Raw genomic sequence first — 24,007 nt, 5'->3', positions numbered from 1 at the left:
TCTGTTACATTTTCTTGAAGGAGTCTTGCACTGTACAGGTTTTAAGGTTAGTTCTGAAAGATTTTTTCTGAAATGACGGAGAGCACATCAGTTTAAAAAAAAAAAATTAAAAATGTGGGAGTACACAAAACAAACATACAGGCAAAGGCCAATTCCAGAAAAAAACTAAGGATATATTTAATGGAGATTAGAAAAAAGCTGTGCTCTCACTCAGGAGTACAAAAATCCTCCTTGTAGCCCTCAGAAGAAGCAGCGTGAGCAAAATAACAAAGGTGAGCTAAAACAGGCAGTAGAGAGATTCCAGGAGACACCCTCCTGTCAGGAAGAGGTGCACAAAATAGAAAAGGGTGAGCAGAAGACAACCGACAATGTCATATAATCCCAAGAGCAGGTTTCCAAGGCTCCTGAGTTAGATGCAGACCTCGAGACGAGGTGAGAACACCAACCAGCACAGCATCAGCTGGACAGAAGAACTTTCAGTAGTACAAACAGACAACATTCGAAAACATTTTAAGTTTGGGAGACAAGTCACAGGAATTCTGGTTAATCACTACTTTTTCTCCTCCCCTGTTAATTCACTTTTGGATGGTAAATGAGATAACAGACAGAAACATGAAGTGAAATAAAACCTCATCTCCTTGGGGGAAAAATAAGGGACTACATTAAAGCTTTCTAAAGGCAACCAAAAAGGATGTTAGAATATATAAATGTAGTAACTTCTAACTAATTAAACAGAACACTAATATATTGTTATCAGACAGCTTAACAGTAACTGTGGGATCAAAGAATTCACAGGTACGTGAAAATCTGAAGATAATTCAAAGCATACTGTAGGAAGAGCCTGTTTTGTTTTGTATATGGAAATGTATTATTGCTCACTGCTTGATCTCAGCTGGGAGATCTGCTGTGCAACACAACCAGCAGGGGACAAGAGAGACTTAAAAGGAGCATGAGAGACAACCTCAAGATGTCACTATGTCGTTGCAAGTACATAACTGAAAAGCTCTTTCAAAAAGACCTTCTGCATGCGCCAACGATGCAAGCAGGCAACCGTTATGCCACATTTTAAACTTTTATTTACTTCAGGTAACTCTTCACTGCCTTCATAAAGAAAAAAAAAAATCAACTGTGAATTGCAATCCACACTGTTCTTTTGAAAAATGCATAGAACCCACTTCACCCGTAGGTGCCTACATAGCCATACAAGGACTCACAAATAATTTCCAGAAGTTTCAGTAAAAACACTGGTGTGGGAATTTCTGATACTGCAGCCTGTCTCCTTTTAGAAACAGTTTATACAAAAGAGAAATTAGAGGAAGGCAAGAAAGAAGGAAAAGAGCTCTCCAGCATCCTCTCCTCCCCAAGCCCCCACCCCGAAATGCCCAGAAAAGGTGTGATGAAAACATGGGGGGAAGGGGGACCTGGTAACTGGTTTAAAACATGATCTCTTTTTGCTATAGGCAACAGAAAAAAACAGGCAACAGAAACAAATGACAAAGAAGTATTCCATGAATGTAATATAGAAAAGGGGAAAAAAATTCCTGCTGGGAGGCCAGCCAGTTTTTCTATTTGTAAATTACTTCTCTTGTTCCTGCCTACTGGAATTCACAGTGCAGTTTAATAAGCTCAGCAGTAAAACCAACAAAACCCACAAAGCAACACCCTCCCCCCAGCTTCAGAAACAACCTGTATTAGGCAAGGTACTTCTTTTACAAACTGGAATGCTACACTGAGGCTGTTGGGATTCTCAAGTACATACACAGCATGCACTTTGACAAAATTGTTAGGTCTGAGTGTATTTGCTTTCTTTATCAAACGGAGTAATAAACGTACAATGAATACCACATCAAATACCACAGCATACAGCCCTCCCTCCAACTGCTCATGACACAAGGAGGTCTTCAGTCTGAATTCCACGGTCCCTCCCTCAGACCCCGAGTCAGGGTATGAAATGCCTCAGAAACTGTCAGTGCACCAGTTTCCAAACCGCCCTGTACCACAAGTCTCCAAAGACCCTCCATGGCAGCGTACAGCTTAGAAAACCTGGCAGCAGGGCTGCAAGGAGTTTAGGAAGAATTTCTTCTCCCACAGCAGGACTGAAAACTGGAAAGCCACTAAAGGGGCAAATGCTTGCTAAGTATTTCTTTTCCCCCCATAAGCAAGCCTTTAACACATACCAAAAGAAATAAAGGTTCCCTGCATAGTCACTGTACAGCAACCACATACGACCAAGAGTAAACAAAGAGGAGTAACTTCTAACACAATCTGTTTGTCCAGACCAGATCACTGCATCACCTTAACATAACACATGATTTTATAACTACAGCTTAAATCAGCTGGACTTAACAATAAACTATCATGTCAGCTATCATGTGGAGGTAAGGCTTTTATTGGAAAAATATTTTTCAGGAAAAAGAATAATCACAACCACCATTGCTCATAAACGCCACTAATGGACTCTTCCTCATTTCTTCTCGCAAATTCAGTCACCTATTTGTGTAACACATTATTAAGTAGCAGCAATTCTGAATTATTAAAATGTCATAGAATAAGCATGAAATACTTCAGGAACTGTTTCATAATTCTTTAAAAATGCAAAATTTAGTTTCTTTACAGTTAAGAACCTGTTGTTCTGCTGTCCATTGTCTGTGACAAATCCGTGTACTACTCCATCTGTAAAGTATTTGTGATGTAGCAAGTGAATGCTCTGAATATATATCCCCATCCACATCCTGCTGTACACTTACATGACGGTGTTATAAAAGGAAGGAAGGTTGGGAAATGGGATGGTTTACCTGCTCTAGCACAGTAAGTTCTCTTCAAGACACTGCCATTGTACGAAGTAACTTAAGATCTCACCTAGCAAACATTAACCTTTAGAAAATACTTTACTTGCAAGGTAAAATAACTTCACTTACCCGAACAGTCCTTTATTTCATAGGAATAACGTGATCTGTGCAAAAAGACTCACTTATGTAAGTTTTGAAGACATGTGTGAGCTTCATGTGTTGTGGGGAAGTACAGAAGCGTGACTGTAGTAGCCGTGCGTATATCAAACAGCTCTACGTTGACCTATGTCCTTCTCCTACAGAAATAAGGGGAGGGGGGGAAACAAGAAAAAGGTTTCCTCACCTGCGTGGCCTAGTTCTGGGAGACATCATCTCATTTCCAAGGATATGGTATCGCCGGGCTTCATGCAGCAGCTGATAGCACTCTGGAGAATTCTGAATCAGCTGGTCCACTTCCACAGTCTGAACAAAGTAGTTTGGGTGTAACAACGGGAGTCTGACGTGCGTCAGAAGTTCATGTAACACTGGTCTTCGCAACTCAACTGCCCGGTACACCCAGCGCATGACAGCTTCAAACACCATCTCTTCCTTACTGATCACCAGTTCATCACTGCAAATGTAATCAATAAGCTCATCCTTCCCCAGTTCGAGGAACTCTTCATGCTGGGACACATCCTCAAATGTCTGCAGCGCAAAATTCCTGCACTTGGTGAATAGCGTCTTGAGCGAGTGGGTATCTGCAAAGCGCTGGATTCCCAGGCAATTGCAAGGATCCAGCTGTTCTTCCAGGAACTTGGCACAGGCGTCACGCAAAACACTGATCTGAAAGAGACTTGATGTTTCAAAGAGATACTGCACGTTCTCTGTAGTGATTTTCACCTTGCCAGTGTATACATACTGCAAAAAGCAATCCATAGCTTCAGCAAAAATGCCATTGATCTCCACTAACATCTCTCTGCTTTCTCTATGATCGTTGCAGAACATAGCTCTGAAGTAGCTGCTGCAGGCCGAGAGAACCGCTCGATGGCAGGGGAACTCCCTTCCTTCCACACAGATAATAACATCCGTGAACAACCGGCTGTCTCGGAATTCATTGAAGATCTGGAGAATGCTTTCAGCATGGGATGATCCCGATGAGAAGTCAAAAAACTCAGGGCCTGACAACGATTTTGGGTCCATTTCAAAAACTTTCCGCTTGGTTGCAGGGGAATCTCGTATCCCACTATCCTCTCTATTCAGTCTGCGTCCCAATATTAGTACCATTGTTACATCAGTTGGCTATAGAGTCATTGAGAAAAGTTTGCAGAGTTTCTCCTTCGCAGTGCTACGGTCTGAAAAATTAAAACACTTCAGTATTCAGTCTGTTATATTCTTAACTTCATCACAAGAATTAGACAAGATGCTTGTCTGGTCACTCTGAGAACTGGTACAATTTTTGATCTTCACTAGAGGTGACACAGCATTACAGGGCAAGTTAGCGTGCACCTTGCGCAGGGCAATGCAGCATTATCTGCTACACGTTAAATACAAAATATACCCACAGAACAGGTGTCATGGATGGCAAGTTCTGAATGTCCCAGCACCACTGGCATTGCATTAAGTGTTCAAGATAAAAAAACCCAAGATCTCTGCTACAGCAAATCACCTGACTGACAGAAGCCAAAGATTTCCTGGATAAAGATCCAGAGCTCGGGCTTTTCTCATTTTTCAGAATAATGCCCATTTCAGCTGAAGCCTCCAAGTACTACTAACAGCACTAGTCAAAAACGGGGAAAAAAAAAAGGCTTAAATTTTAAAAATAAAAATTCAGTTGAGAAATCACTCCATTTTCATTATAAAGTCTATCATAATGAAGTTTTATAATACTAACGTTTAGTAACATTCAGTTATCTCAATGAATAACCTTGACTAAGTTTTTACCTGTTCATTCCTAGTATATAAGAATTAGTTCCCTGATAATCTAACATTCAATTACAAATGAATGTAAATTGCTAGCACACAAAACAGAATGAACAAAGAATTACATTTGTTTGTGTAAAACTACTGAAAATAATAACCAAGGGCAACTTACTGAGGACAGGGAGATTTTCTGTTTTCCAAAGTACCACTAGCAGATAATTATTAGCAAAACTTTTTGCTCAAACACTTTCCAGTTTCAAATACATAGTGCACAACGTTCCCCCGGCACACAAACACACACTCACATTATCAGAGCACTGAAGGAGCAAAAATCAAGTACTCAAATGTTAGCATGTGCCAATATTAAAGTTTGCAGGTGAAGAAAACAGAGCCAATTTTGCAGATACTGCAGATTAGAGGTAATAGGCTCAACCATTCTAGCAGCAATAGGGCTCTTTGCCACTCCTGAGCTTTAAAATGAACTGGGTGAATGTCCACCAACATAAACTGAGACAGCAAGAGGCTGGGCAAAATGCCCTCTTGGGTCTGACATAAGTTTCATTCCAAATGCATGAAATATTTATTTGTATGCCTAGAAGGACATGCACTGAATTATTTTAAAGTTTATGGGAATTTTTTTCATGCTTCCAAGCAGTTATATTCAGTTTCCCTCATTCCCCACTTACACAGTCAGAAAACGTCAGCTCCTCACAGCAATTTAATTTCCTGACATGCTAGCATCTTTAGAGCTGCAATTACCCAATCCAAGTCTGGCTACATCATCGCTTAATATAGAACACAATGAACACGCTTTTTTTAAACAAGCTTTTTACACAGCACCTTTAAAAGGCACCATCTTAACAAAGAGCAAGAAAAGAATGTGTGCTGTACATTTACTCATTCAGAAAACAGGTTTTAAAACTATCATTTTCCATATAAAATACTTTACACATATTTACAAGGTAGATTCTTGGTACATCTCACTTACTCTACAAAACATTTAATTTTAACTTGAATTAAAATAGGATCAGTTGTCACTTTGATACTTGAAAAAAACACTGTTGCAATGAGCCTATCTAAAAACTGGTTGCTTCAGAGAGATTTTAGCAAGGCATAAGTGGACAGTCTAATCTGTAGCTGATATCTATCCAATGTATTTCACAACTCTAATGACGCAGGCCGGGTAAGAAACAAACAAACCACCACCACCACGACCACCACCTCACCAGCTCTGTTGCTAAAACCCCAACCTTTACATTGACCTTTACCTGCAATTCCTTCCATTCTACTCGGCATGAGAAAGTGGGCAGAAACAAAGCATCAGCAGTAGAAAAGGGAAATGTAACAATGAAAATACAAATATAAACCCTAAAGGCTTGGTTCCAGTGTCACGGATTTAAATCAGAGGAATGTCACTAAAGCTAATGGAGCTTTTCCAAAGCAAAGTTAGCCTTAAATCAGAAACAAGACACTGGCATATTGCATGAAAGAGAAAAACACTGCAACTAAGTAAAAAAAGCTTCAAGATTAAATCTTTCTCATTATGTGAGAAGTTAAGACTTAAGACAACAATATATTATGCAATCATTAATAAATGGAAATAAGGGCTCTGGGTTAAGACTGCTCATGAAGGAAGCAATGTCCTCTTTATGCTTGGAACAACATAAAATTTGTGGTCAGCAAAGGCTTTTTTTTTTTTTCTTTTTTAATGTCCCGATAGCTTAAAGACATTGGAGACTAAAAAATAAATAAATATTTATAAATAAATACTTATCAAAGGGATAAATATTGCAAATTCACAAATAAGAGAATGGAAAGGAAAAAGAATTACACTCCATTGCAGAAATCACTGCTTTAGAAATTGAAGCATAGTATATTCAATCCAGTTAATTATTTCTGTAGGTTGGCTTAAGCAAAGTAAATTTATGAGACTATCAGTAACACTATCACATGCTCGGCTCTATCAGACACACAGCCTTCTTGCTCTGGCAGTTTTAAAATGTCATCACTTCCAGCTGCCTGCCCCATATTTCAACCCCAAAGCTGGAAAGGCAGAGGGGAACCCATGCCTGAAGCTGAGCTGCTTAGCGCACAGAGGAGGGAAACACAAGAGGATACACCTGTCTGCACCTTCCGCGTATGTAAAGGTACTGACACATGCCTGCAGACTCTGCATTATAAAGCACCAGTCATCTACAGAATTTAACACTGAGGTATCTTCAGTAAGTTTAAGCAAAGCAAAACTTTTTTTTTTTTCCTAAATGCAACTATTGCAAATTATTTTATCAAAAAAAATACAAAATGCATTGGATTGCTTGGCTGAGCAAGGGTCAACAAGGACGGACCATAAGCAAATCAGGGAGTCTACCCATTCAAAAAACCGGAAGGGAAAAACAAATCACACTTTGTATCAACAGGTTTTAAAAAACGCTTTACAAATACAGACACGGCTCCGACATGGATGTTACGTGCAAATGCACATCTCTAAATTAAGCTGAATTCACCAGAAGATCAGGTTCCTGTTTTTTCTTGATCTATATTGTCTGTAGGCTTGTCTACACAAGATGTTCCTCAGAAATAAGCCAAGAGCCCAAATTCAGAGGCTGGAAAACAAGGTCTGTAAGATGTTTGCCCTGACACCTTCTATCAGTAAATCCTCCTATGCAAATTGCTTTTATCTTGCACTAAACTCCTTCCTCCACTGCAACATCATCACGTATTTTACCCCTCATCGGCAGCTCTGGCGACAGCTAGCAACTTTCTGGCAGAGCTGTTTTTCTGTCACTTCTGCGTCACAGAACTCCTTCAGTCTGTTAGCAGAACTGAGGAAACAGAGGAAAACACACAGCCAGGATCGGGGTGAGGCCCTTCGGTAACACCTAGTCATCAGGTGTGCCCGGCTCTACCTTCCAAGCTCGCCCTCAGGCTGCAGTTTCAAGAGTACCTGAAGCTGAGCTGGGCTTCTGCTGCCAGCGGAGGTGGCTTCCACCCTGCACTCGTGCCCACTGCCGCCTCACGTCAGCACCAGCACTCGCGTGGCGTGGCCGGACTGGCGATTGTCTGTAAAGGGAAAAAGGAGGCACTGGAAGGAGGCAGCTGCCCTGCGGAAGGGCAGGAGCCACTTGCACGGCCCCGGCGCAGCCCTGCGGCACCCCAGCACACTCACGGCACAGGGCACACAAGCAGAGACCGGCAGCCAGAGCTTGCAGACAAGTCACGTCTACTATTACCTGGTACGGTATTAGCAACAGCACCCCAAGGTAATGCAACCAAAATTAACAAAATAAATGGTATGTTCATTCTGAAGTACAGGAACTGTAATGCCGGTTTGGCCAATTCTAGTTGCTATTTCAGATAACGTGATCTGCAGATGTGCTTCATCTCAGATGTCTGGTTAGCGCAAGAGGCAGAGTAAACAAACTCCCAGTTGTATCTACTGCAATACACTGGCTCACCCACAACACGTGCTCTAGTTTTTTTTTCTTTTAAAGGAAGAGAGGAAAAAAGTGCATAATCCTTCCCTCCACCAAAAAACAAACGCAGCATTTTTTCCTTGTGATATAAAAAAAGACCAAAACACATGGTTTTAAAGGACTCTTTTTTTAAAAAAAAAACCCTCATTTTACAATAGAAATTGAGGATTCGAATGCCTTTAAGATGAAGTCTTTAAGAATACTGAATAGTAAACAAGAATTCAAAGTGGACAAGCTGATTGACATAGTAAGGAGTTAGTTGCACTGCAGAAGTTTTTAATTTTAATCTAAGACACTATTTTGAAAAAAAACCAACCACAACTCTGAATGCCAAAATTCAATAGTAATCAAGCTAATGACACACAAAAAGAGGCCCAAGTGCCCTCAAAAATTACCCAGCAAAACCAGGAACTGATTTGGACATGAGACTCGTGATTGTTAAGTAAAAAGAAAACAAAAGCAAGCAGCGAAAAGGAACACCTTTAAACTGTGCACAATCTTTAGGTAACCCTTTTGTAAGTGAAAAGGTCACCATAAAGGGCACGCACACACCCACCAGGGAAATAAAAAGCACTGCCTGCTGTCATTAACCACGGGGAAGAGGCTGCGAAAACGTCAGCGCTCTTCCCCCTTGGTTTCCCTATCGTTTGTACGCACGTTCAGATTTAAAACCAAAACAAAACACAGGACAGGGCGCCGGTCACCGCACACATCCTGATGAACAGTCAGGGACTTCCAGGGGGTTCAGCCAACTGCTCCCAGCTGCGACAGCAGCCACAAACCCACCGCAGCAACCCAACGGCGCACGACAGCCAGGCTGGCACCACCACCCAGCCGCTGCTTCCACCGACAGGAATTTTCAACACGCAGCGATATGAAAATGGGATCGCACACGTCTGAAACTGTCACCGAGGGGCCCGCACAGCGAGGTGACGCCAAACACCCAAACCGAACCCCAGCACAAAACCACGGGGGATCCAGGCCCACACCTGCCCTTAACTCGCACCATCCGCTCTCCCACACGGCGTGTGACACGGGTGTGACGCGAGCGTGACACGGGTTTGCACCGCTGCACCTCCTGCCGCCGGACCCCGTCGATACCTCGTGCCCGGGAGAGCCGCGGCCCGCAGGGGTTCATCCCCAAACGCTCCAAGGGTGCTGGTGCCCCGTTGGCTATGCCAGGGAGCAGAGCCCCACCCGAACCCCCAACCCGGCAAAACGAAGGCCTGAAGGAACAGGCCGGGGCAGGGGACGCCCCCGGGCCCGCTCCCCGGTTGTTTACTGGCGGGGCTGGAGGCGGCCACAGCAGCGCAAAATGGCAGCGCCTGGGGGAGCGGTTCCCAGCCGAGGGACTCATCCGAACCAGGCACGGCAACACGCACGGGAAACAGCCCGCACCGCGGGTACCGGCGACGCGGGGGTTTACCCCCCGGTGCTGCAGCGGGCCGGCCCCTGCACCCGCGGCCCAGAGCCCCGGAGACGGCAGCAGGCCGGGACCGCCCGCCGGGACGCTTCCCCTCCCTCCCGGCCGCCCCCGGAGCCAGCGGCGGCCGGCAGCCCGCCCCCCCCGGGTTGACACGGCGCGCATGCGCAGTACCTCCGCCTGCCGGCCCGCTGTCCCCGCACAGAGCCGCCGCGCGCACGCGCGCCCTCCAGCTCACCTTCACCCCGAGCCGCCTTAGCGACAGCCGCCCCCCGCCGCGCCCTGCCCAATCCGCGGGCGGTCCCCCGCCGCGGCCCCGCCTCCCCCCGCCTGCCCGCCCAATCCGCGGCCGCGGGGCCCGGGGGGCACGGAGGGTCGCGGGGGAGACCGGCGTTACGAAACCCCCGGGGGCACCGGCCACCTCTTGCCCCGCTTCGCCGGCCTGACGCGCCGCGCAGCCCGCACGCGAGGGGACACACACGCACACACACACGACACACGCACACAGCCGGCAGGTTCCGGGGCACCGGCGCTGCCAACGGCCCTTCCCCGCCGTACCGCGGCGGCGGCGGCCCCACGGCGCCCGGCAGGGCCGGGGACGCGCTGTCCCCACCGGGGCGGCTAACGGTCCCGGCCGGTCCCGCGTCCTGCCCCCGCCTCCGCGACCGCCGCGCCTCGGCGGAGCCCCGCGCTGTCCCCGGGAGCTCCCGGCCCGCCGCGGGGGTCCCACCGCCGCCCGAGCCCCGCGCCCGCAGCGCGGTCCCGCGCCCCCGAGCCGCCCCGCTGCCCCCCACTCACAGCCGGGAACGGGCCCCGCCGCGCTGCGCCCCGCGGGAGCTGCCGCCCGGGCTGTCGGGTCGGGTCGGGTGGGGAGCGGAGCGGTGCGGTGCGGTGCGGAGCGGTGCGCTCGGGCCTCTCCGCCGCGGCCGGTCGCGCTGCCAGCGCCGCTCAAAACAAAGGGGCCGGCGGGGCATGTGACCTGGAGCCACTGATGTCACGCTGGCTCCGCGGCGGCCCTGGGAGCTGTAGTCCCGCCGCCCCGCCCGCACGCTCGCTCCCGGAAAACCGAGGTCTGCGGCGGCGTCCCGGGAGGACCCGGGGAAGCGAGACCCCCCCGGCAGCGCTGCAGCCAGCGGCTGCTGTGGCCGTGAGCCCCCGCCGTTCGCCTCCCGGTGCCGGGACCGCGGGCAGCGCACGCACCCCGGGATTGCCGACCCGACCCCGCCAGCGTGCCACGGTGGAAGGCGAGGAGGACGGGGCGCCCCGGGACGGCGCCGTGCGCAGGGCCGGTCCCTTGCGCCAGCTCTGGGGAGCCCAAGCAAAGCCTTCAGCAAGGGCCCGTCTCCCAGACTAAAGACTCAGCCGCCGGGTCTCCGTGTCGCTTTTCAGTCCACAGGACACAAATAGAAACCGCGAGCGTACACCGAAAAATGGATCAAAAGAGGCTCTTTGCCTTACCTGAGCTGCAGCTTCACCTAGTTAATATCGAATTTCCAACGCACTAAGCTTTTCACCAGTTCCTGGTCAACAGTAACACAAAACGAGGTGCTCCTTGTCCCCGCTAACCGGAGAAAGGCAAGGTTAGTTTTAGGCTGGGACGCAAAGAGCGCTGCTGTCGCAGCTGGAGGTCGCAGCGGTGGCAGCCAGTCAACTGCAAATATAAAAGCAGGACCCTGGTGTCATCACCATGCAATTTCAAGAGCAGGTCTGAGCCTGTCCTGGAGCCCAAATTCACTTCATATCCAAACTATTTGGACACCGGCCCATGCTCCACGACAGGCTGATGGAACATGCCTGGGAGTATGGAAATTTATTTTTGCTCTGCCCTTTAGCATAAGCAAACTTGCAAGTCCATAATGCAGAGTAGCGAGGCAAGGGCAGGGACATTCATGCTTAAATTAAGTTCATTACCAGGTACTAAATGAGGCTTTATGCAACGCCATGGAGCTGATGTGGGCAGGTAACTGGCTGCATTCTCCTTCCTAGAAGGATGACCTCTCCCTCCTGCCCCTTACTGCCGAGGGACTGGAAGAAATATCAACGCTTCTATTAGCTGCCACCTACTTCGGTCTCCTAAATGTTAGATATCAATCCCAGGCATAATATATCTTTACCTTTTAGCGAACCTACACAATCTTCTGACCTCAGGATATTCCTCCTCTTGCTTCCTTAGGCTCTCCCCAGGAAGCGTATGCAGCCTTGGGCTCTTTGCAGTGGCTGACTGACGGTGCTCCTTTGCGGAAACTATTAGAAGAGCAGCATTTGCTTAAGACCCCAGGATTGATCCTCCCTGGAGCAAACCAGTTTCAGATTTTCGTACGCTAAATGAGCTCCTCTTTTTCCCGGGGTCAGGTCAATTGCAGCTTTGCAAAACAGTTAGAATTACTAATTAAAAGGCTAAGTTTCTGAGGATAAACTGAAAATGTCAATTGACTTCGGTATGTAAATTGTGTTCATGAAGATGTTGATCTTAAAAAATTGAAGACTTCAACCATTCTTCTGCCGAGCTAAAACTCGGAACCACTTAACAGATTTAATTAGAAGTGAGACCATTCCGTCGATTTTTCATCCTCTGGCTGGAAAAGCAAAAAGGACCCCAAACAACAAACAGCAAAGAGAAAATCAACAGACAGCTCACCTTATATAGTACAGTTGCGTTGCAATAACTTATTTCACCCACTGAATATAAAAAAGATTAATAACCTGAAGCATCACTCGTTATCAAAGGCATTAAATCTAAAAAGTACATGACCTAAGAAAAATGTTTTGCTTAAAATAGATCTCTTATCTGATATATCCTCTCATCTGCCCCAGTCCTTTCAGTCTGTAACCGTTGGGGTCAATGTGACTATGTAGAGTTCACTTCAGAAAACATAAGCGGGAGAAAGGAATGAGTCATGGGAAGGGAAAACATCAAAAGAGGGTCAAGATATCTCTGAATTGGCTTCAAGGAGCTGTCTGAAGGGAGTATGTTTACTCCAATAAAAACTGCATGTGGCAAAAATACTTTGTGTGAAGAGGGTAAATGGAGCATTTAAAAGGAAAATACTAATTAAAAATACTCATTGAGCAATCAATTGTTTCATAATGTGCACATGTATGCATGCAGTCACATCCAGGCACTTCCAGTTCTGAAAGCCAACGTCACGGAGGATGTCTGAAATTAAGGATACTTGAGTTGCTACTACATCCTATTGGTCTGCATTCCTCTGCTAGCAGGAGGATTGGCTGTTCTTTCTCAAGCTGCGCCGAGCATTTCTCTCAAAATAAGCAGTTGCACGCTGCCTGAGAAGCTGAAGCCAATTATTAAAGATTACTCATTTCTATAAAGCTTCGTTAATATTTTTTAACACTGTAAAGTACTTGTAAAGCATTCAGGCCAATATTTTCTGAAGAGGTCAGTGATTTGGGAGATTTAGAAGGCATCTTCAGGGCACTGGAAAGGTTAAAACCTAAAATTAGAAGCCTGCGTGAAAATTTTGGCATGCATCCACGGATGTTCCTGTGTTTTTCTGGTGGTGTTGAATTTGAATACCACCACCGTCGGGCACTTTTCAGACGCATTTCGACGATGTGGTGTGCCACCTAAATGGGTCAGTGCGTTCCTCCAAATAAAGACACTAACTATTTTGGGAAGTCGTGTGCCAGTACGCTCCTGAGAATTTTCCTCTGCTGTGGGGAGCGTCTTTACTCCTTCCTGGATTTTTCTAAAATTAAGCAAAACCCAGATGGTTTTCAAGTAGTCCAGACACACAGAAAATGAAACCAAAGAGAATCCGTTATTTCTTTTAGTGGTTATTTACTGCTAATGGACACATATCCTAACCAGTCTGGGGAAGGGCTGAAGGAAGAGGGGAAGGTGAGCACCACAGCAATCGAGAGACGAGTGCAGGGAACTGAAGGAGGATACGAAGGGAGATGCCAGTCTGGGCGCTACGTCCCTCACCGTGATCACTGATCAGAGAGAGGAGAGCAACGTTAAACAGTGAACGATACTAAAACCCCTGAATGCAACATGGGGATTGTATCACCAGATAAAAGAGAGAATTTAGACGTTTAATTAAAGATGGAGGACGAGTGTGGGCTAATGACTGACAAAGAATAAGCAACATAAGGAACGTTATGAAGAGCTGTGCAACGAACGGAGCAGAGAGGAAACGAATACTTCTCAGCACAAGGAGGGAGAACAGATTCTGACGTTGCTAGAAAAAGTTTCAGTGGACAGAAAGCTTCAAAAAGAAAGAGGTGGTGTTGAGCGACAACATCATTGCAGATCCCGACGCAAGTAGGCAGAAAATGTAATGACAGAAGGCATTCGGCAGCATTACAAACAATAGTCAGTACTGAGCAAAAGGAAAGGTGACGTTAATAGCAATTTGCGAGGAAGAGCAGAAGAGTGAGTTCAGTAACTATTGAGGAATTTACTTTTTGAGTATGCCAGGAAAAAGCGCTAAGGTGCATTACGAGGTGTATGGAAACAGCATTAAGAAGAAGGGTCTGGATTTAGATGAGGATGAAAGTACAGCAGTCTTTTCATGTGATTTAAAAAACCCAAAAACCTCTCGAAGACGTAGAGAGAACACATCAAAACTTGCTAAAATCCTTCCCTTGACTTTGAACAGACTTTCACCATCATCCTGCCAAAAGCCCTGTGGGTCACATTGACTTGAGTGAGTCTGCTGTGAATAATCAGCAGGCACAAGCATTTCGGGTGGAAGGCACTTCTCCAGGACCTCTCCCTTTCAGCCCCTCCTCTTCCCATCACCTCTTTGAAATGGCAACTGCACCAGCAATGTCACCTACCAGGCAGATTGCTGCACTGGCGCGCTTGAAGAGCAAAGGGCCCTGGCAAACCAGTACTCCCTCTCCCCAGACACCTCGTATTCATCTTTTCCATTTTCACTGCCTCCTGGCTGACTCTGCAGACCCCCCCTTTCCTCCGGCCCCGCATGCGGCACCTCCTAACCCTTTGCTGAGGCCAGCAATGCTTCCCTGGGCGTCCATCTGCAGCGGCGAGGTGGCAGGACGAGTGCAGGCGGTCTCACGGGGAATGAAACGGGGCATCCTCTACAGCCAAACGCCGTGCTCGTCCCCGCACGCCCAGCACCGGGGCTGGGCACCGTCCCACTGCCTGCACGCTCGGAGCTCGCTCCTGCTCAGCCGGGGAGACACCGGGATTAGAGACACTGCGTACTTGACTTACGCACAAAAGCCGCCTGGCAAAACATCAGTTTACCGATTCGGCCCTGCACGTAGTATTGCATGTGCCCCTGTACACCCCGGTCCTCACTTGGCCGGCCCACGTTCCAAGCCCGTGCAAATCCCCGCTCTTCCCCTCATCCCAGCAGCCACCCACTGCTGTAAGCGCCTCAGAACAGGCCGTGCCAATAGTGCTCCTGTGCAGAAAGCATGTGTCTTATTTTTCCGCCCAGTATTTCCCATCTCCCAAGCCTGGGAGACGACTATGGGAGTGTAATTGCAGAGCTGAGAAGAATGAACATTGCATCACTGCTGCTATAAACACTGAACTATTTATTTTTTTACAGCGCTTACAGTATCGAGGCACCATGAAACCAGTGCCTAACCAAGGGAGACAGAGTCTACTGCTGTTTGTCAGGTTCTTCAGGCAGAAATAAGAAGCAAAGAAATAAAAAGTGTCTGAGCTGTTGTTGGCCACACAGGCGAAGACTTGAAGGGAGTTGTTGTTGCAGAATGGCAGACAGACGACACGTGCAACCACTAACCTGGCAAAAGTGAGGTAGGTACCTGAAAAAACAGTTCCCCGAGCTGATATGGCGTTATCGCGATGTTCCCACCTAGCCCCGTAACCTCACCCCAACCACAGCCCCACAACTGTTTGCATTAAGTATTTTCTCACAAGCGTATTTTTTCACACATCCCTACACCACAGGCCTTCCCTTTATGCAACGCCACCGCAGAGCACCCTACTGCAGAACTCCAGCTCTGCCCTTCAGCCACGCTTAACAGCTCTCTCCTCAAACCGTTTGCCAATGCCAAGACCAATTAATAGGCAGGAGCATTGCACCTCTTCATCTCTGAAACCTTCAGGTGTTTCACAAGTTAAATAAATCCTTTCTCTAACCCAAGTGACCATGAAAAGCTTTGTCAGTGAAGCAGAAAATAAGGTACATTTCAAATAAACATTGTTTTGACCTGGCCTGTGCATGCCGGTATCCCGGATTTGGGAATCTCAGACTTGGAAAGCTACCAGTGACCTCCACGCTTGCAGATCCATGCCACCGGCTGCTTCTGGTGCAGCACACGGCCCTCCGGCAATAAGCCGAGGAATAGATCCTAAGCTTACACATTGGTTAGCTTGGACTAATACCCTTGCTACACCTAACAGTGAGCGTGGGACAGCAAACTTGCAGCTGCAGGACCAGCCAGGCTGCCTGCTGAGAAGGTCCTCACACTCTGCTGCTGCTGCTGCGCCTTTGGGGTGATGCTTGGGCAAATCTCTAGATGACCTTTGTCATCTTACGGTTTTGGCTATCCCTTCACTTTGGTCATCAACAAAGCTTCATCAGGTAAATTTAACCCAGGAAGAGTTAGTTCACCAGGAGCTCCATGATTTCTTCCTCGTCTGCTTGCAGCCAGATACGCTGAATGCCACAGCACCTGCTTTCTAAGACGCATGCAGCTGCTTCTCCATTATTGGCACCGTGGTGCAAAGCAATCTCTCTCCAAGCTGACTGACAAGACTTGGCTCTCAAAAGGTGGAGGAATCATGGGATGCCAGAAAAACAACTGGCAAACTGGTCCTCAAATCCCAGGCTTCCTGCACCCAGCAGAGCAGCACAGAAAAAAGCCCCCTGCTATCCAGAAATCACTGGTGGGACTCACCAGCCCGGCATTCCCAGCCTGACCGCTGCTGCCTTGGCTGAAAGCGGTGGCTGCCTTGGGCATGGACGGATGGGGAGGGATGTGGAAACAGCTGCTGTGCCGATACAGGTGCTTTGGAGCGGCACCCAAAATCCCAGCCCAGATCAACACGCCGGTCACCCTCTCCTTCGTAAACAAGCTTTTGAGCACTTGCTCTGAGGTCTAAAATGGGACTGTTTCCGGACCTGAAGTACTCCTATGGAAAAGAGTTGCATGCTTCGCTAAGGAAAGCTCTCAGTTCTATTAAAATGCTAAGCCAGACCAAAGCAACCTAGACAAAGATTTGTCATACAAAGACAGGAAAGAAAATGGTAGCCAAAGTAATCCCAGGAAAAACACACTAAAGGAAGGTTTACAGATTCCAGTGCAGTAGCTAAATCAACATGTTGTTTTGCCAAGAAAAAGTTGTGAAATCTGCGGTTTCCTCTTTGATCCTAAGCCTTCCCTACCCATCTATTCATAAGCAGTATCATTAGACAGAAATGATCGTAAAAATAACACTGGCTAGTTGGTGAGCTTCTGATAATAAACAGATTGTTTTGTCATGTCGCGGCCGGCTACTAGACTTTTCTGGCATACATCAATATGGTACTGAACCTTGAAGAAAATAATGGAAGACGTAAAATATTACATATGGTATGATAGGCTTTCTTAGCCTTTTATATTCACATTTTAATATACAGGAGACAATATTTTATAATTTCAAAAGGGGAGGAGAATTGAAATGAGGAACAGGTCATTACTGTAGGCAGGAAGCAATAAAAAGGCAAATACACGTCTCATTTCTTTAGATCCTTGTATATGTATGTTATTTATATCTTTTTCCTAAAATTAAATAAACCTGATAATGCCCATCTCTTCTCTAACACAGAAGCACATTAACAAGAGCATGAAGTTTTGAAGCTCTTCTGTCTTTCCCTCAGGCAGGTATCATGGAAATGGAAATTGCACTGGAATATGAAACTTCTCCACTCTCTTTTTAATGGGAAAATTAAATTGTTTACAATCAATATTGAATGGCAGAAAAATTAAAGTAGCGTTTCTAAAGTTAAGAATCTAAAACTAGAAGTGACAAGCTTTTAAAAGTTACCTGCTTTCTCAAGTCTAAGATGACTTTGGTCCCCTCTTTCTCCAATGTCACACCTCCAAAATTTCAGACGTAGCCAGATGCACCTCGGCTCCCTCCCCGACGCTCAGTAACACTTAGCCGGCGAGCTGGGCTCCACCTCCTGGCCCTGATACCAGCCAGCACAAGTATCTGTCAGGGTTTCCAAATTCAAAGCGTTGCGGCGTTCCGGAGCTCCTCGCCTGGCCCGGTGCAGCTGTCCCAATGCCCTACATTCCAGACAGCTTCCCTGATGGATTGCACAGCCCCGGACCTGACAGCTACCGAGGAGCTTTCACAGCACCTCCCCGGGCTCATCGCTCCTGCCAGCCGCCAAGGTCTGCAGCAGCCACGCTTTAGACTCTCGGGGTATGTCAATACTGCAAGCGAACCAGAGCCTGCGAGCTTGCGTAAGCACATGTTTCTTGCCCCGTGCTCCTGGAGCTTTCCCCGCACGCTCCCGTCCCAGGCAAACCGCAGCTTGCCGGCAGCGCGGCGAGGCCAGCTCTGGCTCCCGGGGCTCTCTGGGCTGCGGGCTGGTGCGTGAAGCTAAAGCGTACGCTGGCGTGCCCAGCCACGCGCGGCTCAGGGTGCTCGCTGGCAGCCCACGCAGCGCTGGAGACTGCAGGACGACCAGCCCGGAGAGCGGGCTGGAGCCCTCCATCCCCAGGAGCCTGGGGAGAGCGGAGCCTGGGGCACCTATTCTTACAGACGTGGGACTGCCTGGCCTACGGCGCACGGAGAAGGAGGGCTTGGTATAGAAAATCGCAATGTTCTTTTCTGGCCACAGCTGCTAGGAATCTGCCGTATTCATAGACAGAAAGTTAGGGCTGTGCTAAGCTGAGATTACTCTGATCAGCTTGAAAAACAAACTAGCAAAGGCACAAGCTCCTAACAGCATAACATCTTGAAATTTGGTACACAGGCAGTTAAAGCATACTTAGATAATTTCCCTTCCTCATCAGGAAATACTACAACTTTTTCAGCACTTCCTCTTTTTGTATTTTAAATCATTGCACTTTACGCAGTATCTTTATTTGCATAAGGATATTAACAACTCACCTACACTGTTTCTAACTTTAGATCATTCATAATTCAGTTACGTAAAATGCAACAATGACTTTTACTACTAGTAATAATTAGCAAAATGCACATTTCCACAGCACCATCTCTGCTCAGATTAATATTTTTCCACCTGCTCAGCTACTTAGCTAGCAGGCTGCCAATTTAATTCCTCCCCAGGCTGCAGGTAGCTGGAAGCCGTGAAGGGGGGCTCTGTCACGTCCCTGAGCTCCCTGGCTCACACCATACAGAGTGAAGGTCAAAGACCTTTCCTGTGTATAACTAATGTCGAACTGTCTTGAAAGCTGTCTGATGACGCTGCCTAAAAACCAGTTTCACACAAGTTTAAATTTCTTGCAAAAGAGACAATTAGTCTCTGAAAAATTGCAAAAGCTCCATTTTTTAACAGTACTTTAAAACTTGCTGAAACTTCAGCTGCTGTAACGATGATGCGGAACTAGCTGAGCACTACATTCAATTTTTTTCAACCAACGTTCAGGTTCATGAGACGTTAGCCATTCTTCTCACCATCAAACTGAAAGTTTAAATGTTAGCTGTGAGCTAAACAAAATAGCTGTGGAGGCAAAAAATAAGCTTGATATCAGACAGACAGACGCACTGGCTTTGTACAAGAGAGCACGTGTGTGGAGGTGTATTATGTACTTTCTCCAGAAAAGGAGACACAAGAATTAGTTACATAAATTTGGGTTTCCAGTGAAAAACTCATGTTCCAAGAGTAGCAATATTTGCCAATGGCATCCTTATTTTTTTGATAATTAGACAAGCTAGTAAATGACCCCACATCAGCCAGCAGCAGGCACTATCTCCTACAGTGGTCAAAAGAAATGACTGATTCCGTGAGTTGCTGTGTGCACCACACAAAATGTCAACCCCCTCTTGAAAAGTGTCCCGCTCCCTTCCCCTGTGGCAAAAAAAAAAAAAATTAAAAAAAATCTCAAATCTCCTTTGGCTTCAGCCTGTTTAGATTGGGCTTCACTTGAACATTTTCTTTTGCTTTGGGTCCGTGCGGGTTTCTAGTCTGATAGACTTAGTCCTGCAGAGGAGGAAACAAAGGAGCCTGAGGCTGCGAGTGGCGTGGAAGCCAGGCTGCTGTTTGCTCTGCCTACAGAGCACACAGGTCATCACCTTGGCTTTTCCTCTCCTGGTCTTCCCAAGCAATAGGTTGAGAGTCTTTACCACCCGAGAAGGAAATCTGTGTTGCAAACTAGCAAAAGCCCATCATGAGGAATGCAAGGACCACGCTGGTTCTGGGACCAGCATTTCTAAGCTTCAGGCAGTCCAAAAAACAAAGCGAAATTCGGTCACAGCTCTGGAGCATCACTTGGAGCGTGAACACGTCAGTTAGGTATGTGTGCACAGAACTGGCTGAGATCAACAAGCCTTAAGGAAAAAAGAAGTCAGCATTGCTTTAGACTTCGGTAAGATCTGAGACTAGGCTTATTTCCCATGGTTTGGGGTCACACTGTCAGCACGTCACAGGGCCACTTCGCATATTCTGTGAATAGACTCAAGAACTGAAGTTTCAGTCCAACCGCTGTCCCTATCATTCATTTACATCAAGCACACCCTAAAACACAGACCACCACATAATTCACTCTAAATGGCATTTCCCTCCATTTCCCAGCTCTTGCCAAGCAGAACAGCTCTCCTTCATTTCAAGAGCTACTTTGGTGGTCACATTTTATCAAGCCATGGAACAAGCGTCTGAACGATAGTGCTGTTACTTCTTGCCGCGGCTGCGTTTCTTACCTTGGCATGCTGGACGCCAGAGCCTGGCTGCAGCAGAAGACGGAGGTGCACAAAGAATACAAGATCAAAATATCCCTGAGGACAACAGGCCTCTACCTCTTCTAGCATGTGGCTAGTTCCTTGTGTCCACTTATGGAGATCAAAGGTATAATTTACTTAGAGGAAGAATTATTTGTGCATAAACAGCCATTAACTAATAATACAGAGAAGATGCTTTTAAATTCAAATGGGTGGCACAGCAGCCAGCACTAGACAAGTGACCCAGGCATCTTGTTACTTACATAAACTGAAGCAGGAGGGAGTCTGATGCTGATGACAAAACCTCTTTGTGAGTAACACTGGCAAAATCTCTTAGAGAGCAATTCAGGACTAAGTTAAAAGAAAATGGGGCACTTCTCTCCTAGTAGAAACTAACTTTAAGAATCACATTTCTTTCTTTCTTTGCGTACAACAGGGAACGGAAATAACTGCTGCTATTTTGTTTCAAAAACTGATTATCTTGAGGGGGGAAAAGGGGAAGCACTTGTCTGCTCTCATGAAAAACCTGTAGTAGCGTAAGGTGTTGAGGAAAGAACAGGGAGAAGGAAAATACTGTTCTGAATGAGGAAGGCTGGTTACAGCACTCATCAACTACCATGGCCTGCACCTACTGCATTTCTTACTAGTTTTACCTTCAGCCCCATCCCTGGGCTTCAGTCCTCCCAGTTTCATTTGGGCGCATCTCATCTTGGACTATAAGGTCTTAAAATACGGCGCTAAGTGATGCCTCAGTTTGTTCTGCCTGAAGCTTTGGGAGTGACCATCCTGCACCCCCAGACTGCAATTCAGCTTCTTCAAATAGAATAAACACTTATTTAAATAGCCGCCTTCCTCCACCACTCCCTCAAAAGCCTATGAGCAGGGGATCAAAGATTTCTCAAGCTCAACTGGCCCATCCAGACCTCAGGGTTAAGGCTCGCTGACCTCCATAGCCAATAACACACATGGGAGTAACGTGATTTGGATAACAACCTGAGTTCGAATACTGAACCCAAATAATCTGGCATTTACAGTTGGGTCAGCTGGGACCTCTCTTTTATACAAGGTGAAAGCACAGTTTGGAGTCACTCCTCTGGATTGTTAGCACAATGCCTGACTATCCCACTACCCCTAAGAAAACAATACATGGAAGCAGCAGTTATTCTAGAAACTTCCCAGTGACTTAAAATAAAAGCATAAACAGTCTGAGAGCAAAAGTTGGGAAGATAATAAACGCAGCGCTAGCAGAGTAACATTGTGATACTCTCAAAATAGGAGGTGCTTTTCGAGAGAGAGGGGATGAGACAGGCCAACCTCACAAATCATGGTTGTTTGCTGACTTTGGACAACTGCAGCTGCCCAGAGGGAGGGAGATGAGATGGTTCAGGGAGTAGGTTTTGAAATGGAAGGTGGTGCTGGTTCAGAAGAGGGAGTACAACTGTGATGGAACACAGTTTACAGAAAACCCGATCCACAAATTCTGGATGTATTTTCAAAAACAAAAATCACATTTGTTTCCCTATAGCTAAAATAAGAACATGCTATTTAAAGCTGGTGAACGTTATCCCAATGTACTGAAAACACGGACAAAATATCCAGCAACTTTCCGGGGTTGGCAAGATTACCTCGGGCCTCATCTATCTTACTTTGCACTGTGCTAGAAAATAGCTCATGGTTAACCATGATGAGCACTGATATATGTGTCCATCTGTCCAGCTGCAGTCCCCATCTCTGCTTCCACACAGAGGAACTGTCTCTGCATTACGCAGTCATCTGCGTGTCCCCCAGCAGGGCCTTCTGTATTGCAAGGTTTTTTCTGCGGTATTTATCAGGTTGCACGGTGGAACTGATTACAGTGTTGGGACTTCAGGTAGAAGCCAAAAACTTCCCAAGACTCCTCTTCTGCTGTTGTGTCCTCCTCCTGTTGGAGGTTAACACCTTTAAATAGGCCACCTCAGAGGAAAGAATGCTCCTTCCCACAACCATCAGGAAGTATGTTGAGGTCTGAAGATGTAGCTGTCCATACGTTGCTGGGTGGCTTCAGCTTTGCAAGTTATCTGCTTGCTCCTAGGCAGCTCTGGTGATGACTTTTGCAGCATGAGGGAAGTATAAGGTGGAATGGCCAACAGCAGCCACTTGGTCATGGATCACCCATACCTGGAGCAACGCTGGTGGTCGTGAAATGGACATGGTCTGGAACAAGAGGAAGAAGACAAGCAAGGGTGCGCTTTGTGGGAGCTTTGCAGTGACAAGACACTCACAGGAGAGTTCCCTTCCAGGTGAGAAATATGAAGCCATTGCCACCTGCGAGTTCAGCAACCTGCTCATTACCTGGAGTAGGAAGTTTCCAGGCTTCAGTGCAATACCAGGCTGGCTCAGCATCTTCTTTCTCAGTTCGGAAAACATCTGCCACTCTTCATCTGACCTCTTCCTCGAGGCAGCCACATGCTCCCATGTTTCTTTGCTGGTCCCTCTCAGACTCGCTAGGTTCATAAAGTCTCTGTTAGCTAAAGTGCAATGACTGTGGGAAGCAAAACAAGTAACAAGAATTGTCAGAAATAGATTTCTATGTTTCTGCCTTTGTTTTAAGAATGCCTCAGCATCTTGTTCTTGATCCATTGTTGGTGGGTGTCCCACGTGTGATTTCTTCTGGCCCTTCTCTTAATCATGGCCCCATGTCCACGACTCTTCCCAGGGACTGCCTGAATCTTTCACTCTCCAAGATGGGAACCAGGACCCATGGCCCTGTCATGGTCGAGCTTTACAGTACTGAAATGCCACAGTGATGAGATGCTGGTTTCAGGAACAGAGGGTTGAAAATGATCTGGTGTTGGCTACAGATCAATATTTAAGCAGGGAGCACAATCGATGGGTAACAGAGGATGCAGGGGTAAGGAGGTCAGGGGAGGGTGCAAAGCAGTCTCTGAACTCAGCTCGCCAAACACGTACAAAGCAGAGATACATATGTACCAGCAGTACTCTGTGACGTTACAGAGCTCTGTAAACTTACGATGTGACAGAAGTGGTGGATATATATTATTTAGCCAGTAATTCCAGCCAGTTATCTCAGGCGGGTACAGAATTGACAATTCAGCGTGTGTAAGCTAAAGACAATAGACAAACCCATCATGAACAGACAAGCCAGCAGCTCTTACCAGATTAAGGAGTTCATTTAGCTAGCAGGTAATTCTTTAATGAAAACAGTAGGAGTGCAGCCAGAACAAGTTTCTAAAGGCCAATAAGAAGAATGTATTTGGAAGCTGCTACCATGAAGTAACAAGCTGGATTTGCCCCAGGATTAAATAACGCATTGCTGCTGCAGTCTCGGGCGATGGAGCAGCTCAGGCAAGCAGCTCCCTCATACTGGGCTTGTTCCCTTATACTTGCAAAGACACGGCATTCACCTCAGCACTGCCCTAGTGCTTGTCCAAATAATGAAAATAAGGAAACTAGCTACTACATTTGTGGATTAATCTCTGAGCAAGGGATTCTGTAAATATTAGGCAGCCCTATAAAAACAGACTGACTAAAGAAGAAAGGAGGGGAGGTGCTTGACAGAAAAAAA

General features: G+C 46.7%; 1 protein-coding gene across 15 annotated transcripts in view; it reads right to left on the bottom strand.

Moving 5' to 3' along the window:
* The window catches only part of KLHL24 (kelch like family member 24), a 79,285-nt gene that overhangs the window by 12,616 nt on the left and 42,662 nt on the right, over positions 1-24,007 (bottom strand). Inside the window, exons 1-3 of one of the 15 annotated variants that reach the window (XM_054836031.1) lie at positions 17,578-17,840; positions 7,633-7,748; positions 3,133-4,120 (exon numbers count right to left, since the gene is read on the bottom strand). In XM_054836031.1, coding sequence (XP_054692006.1) covers positions 3,133-4,052 — 920 coding nt within the window. In that variant the 5' untranslated portion in view covers positions 4,053-4,120; positions 7,633-7,748; positions 17,578-17,840. The other 14 variants (XM_054836033.1, XM_054836028.1, XM_054836029.1 and 11 more) reach the window with 14 other exon arrangements.

This window comes from Grus americana, chromosome 9 (genome assembly GCF_028858705.1).
Source record: "Grus americana isolate bGruAme1 chromosome 9, bGruAme1.mat, whole genome shotgun sequence".
Lineage (NCBI taxonomy): Eukaryota > Metazoa > Chordata > Aves > Gruiformes > Gruidae > Grus > Grus americana.
This window is presented reverse-complemented; position numbering and strand designations above follow the sequence as displayed.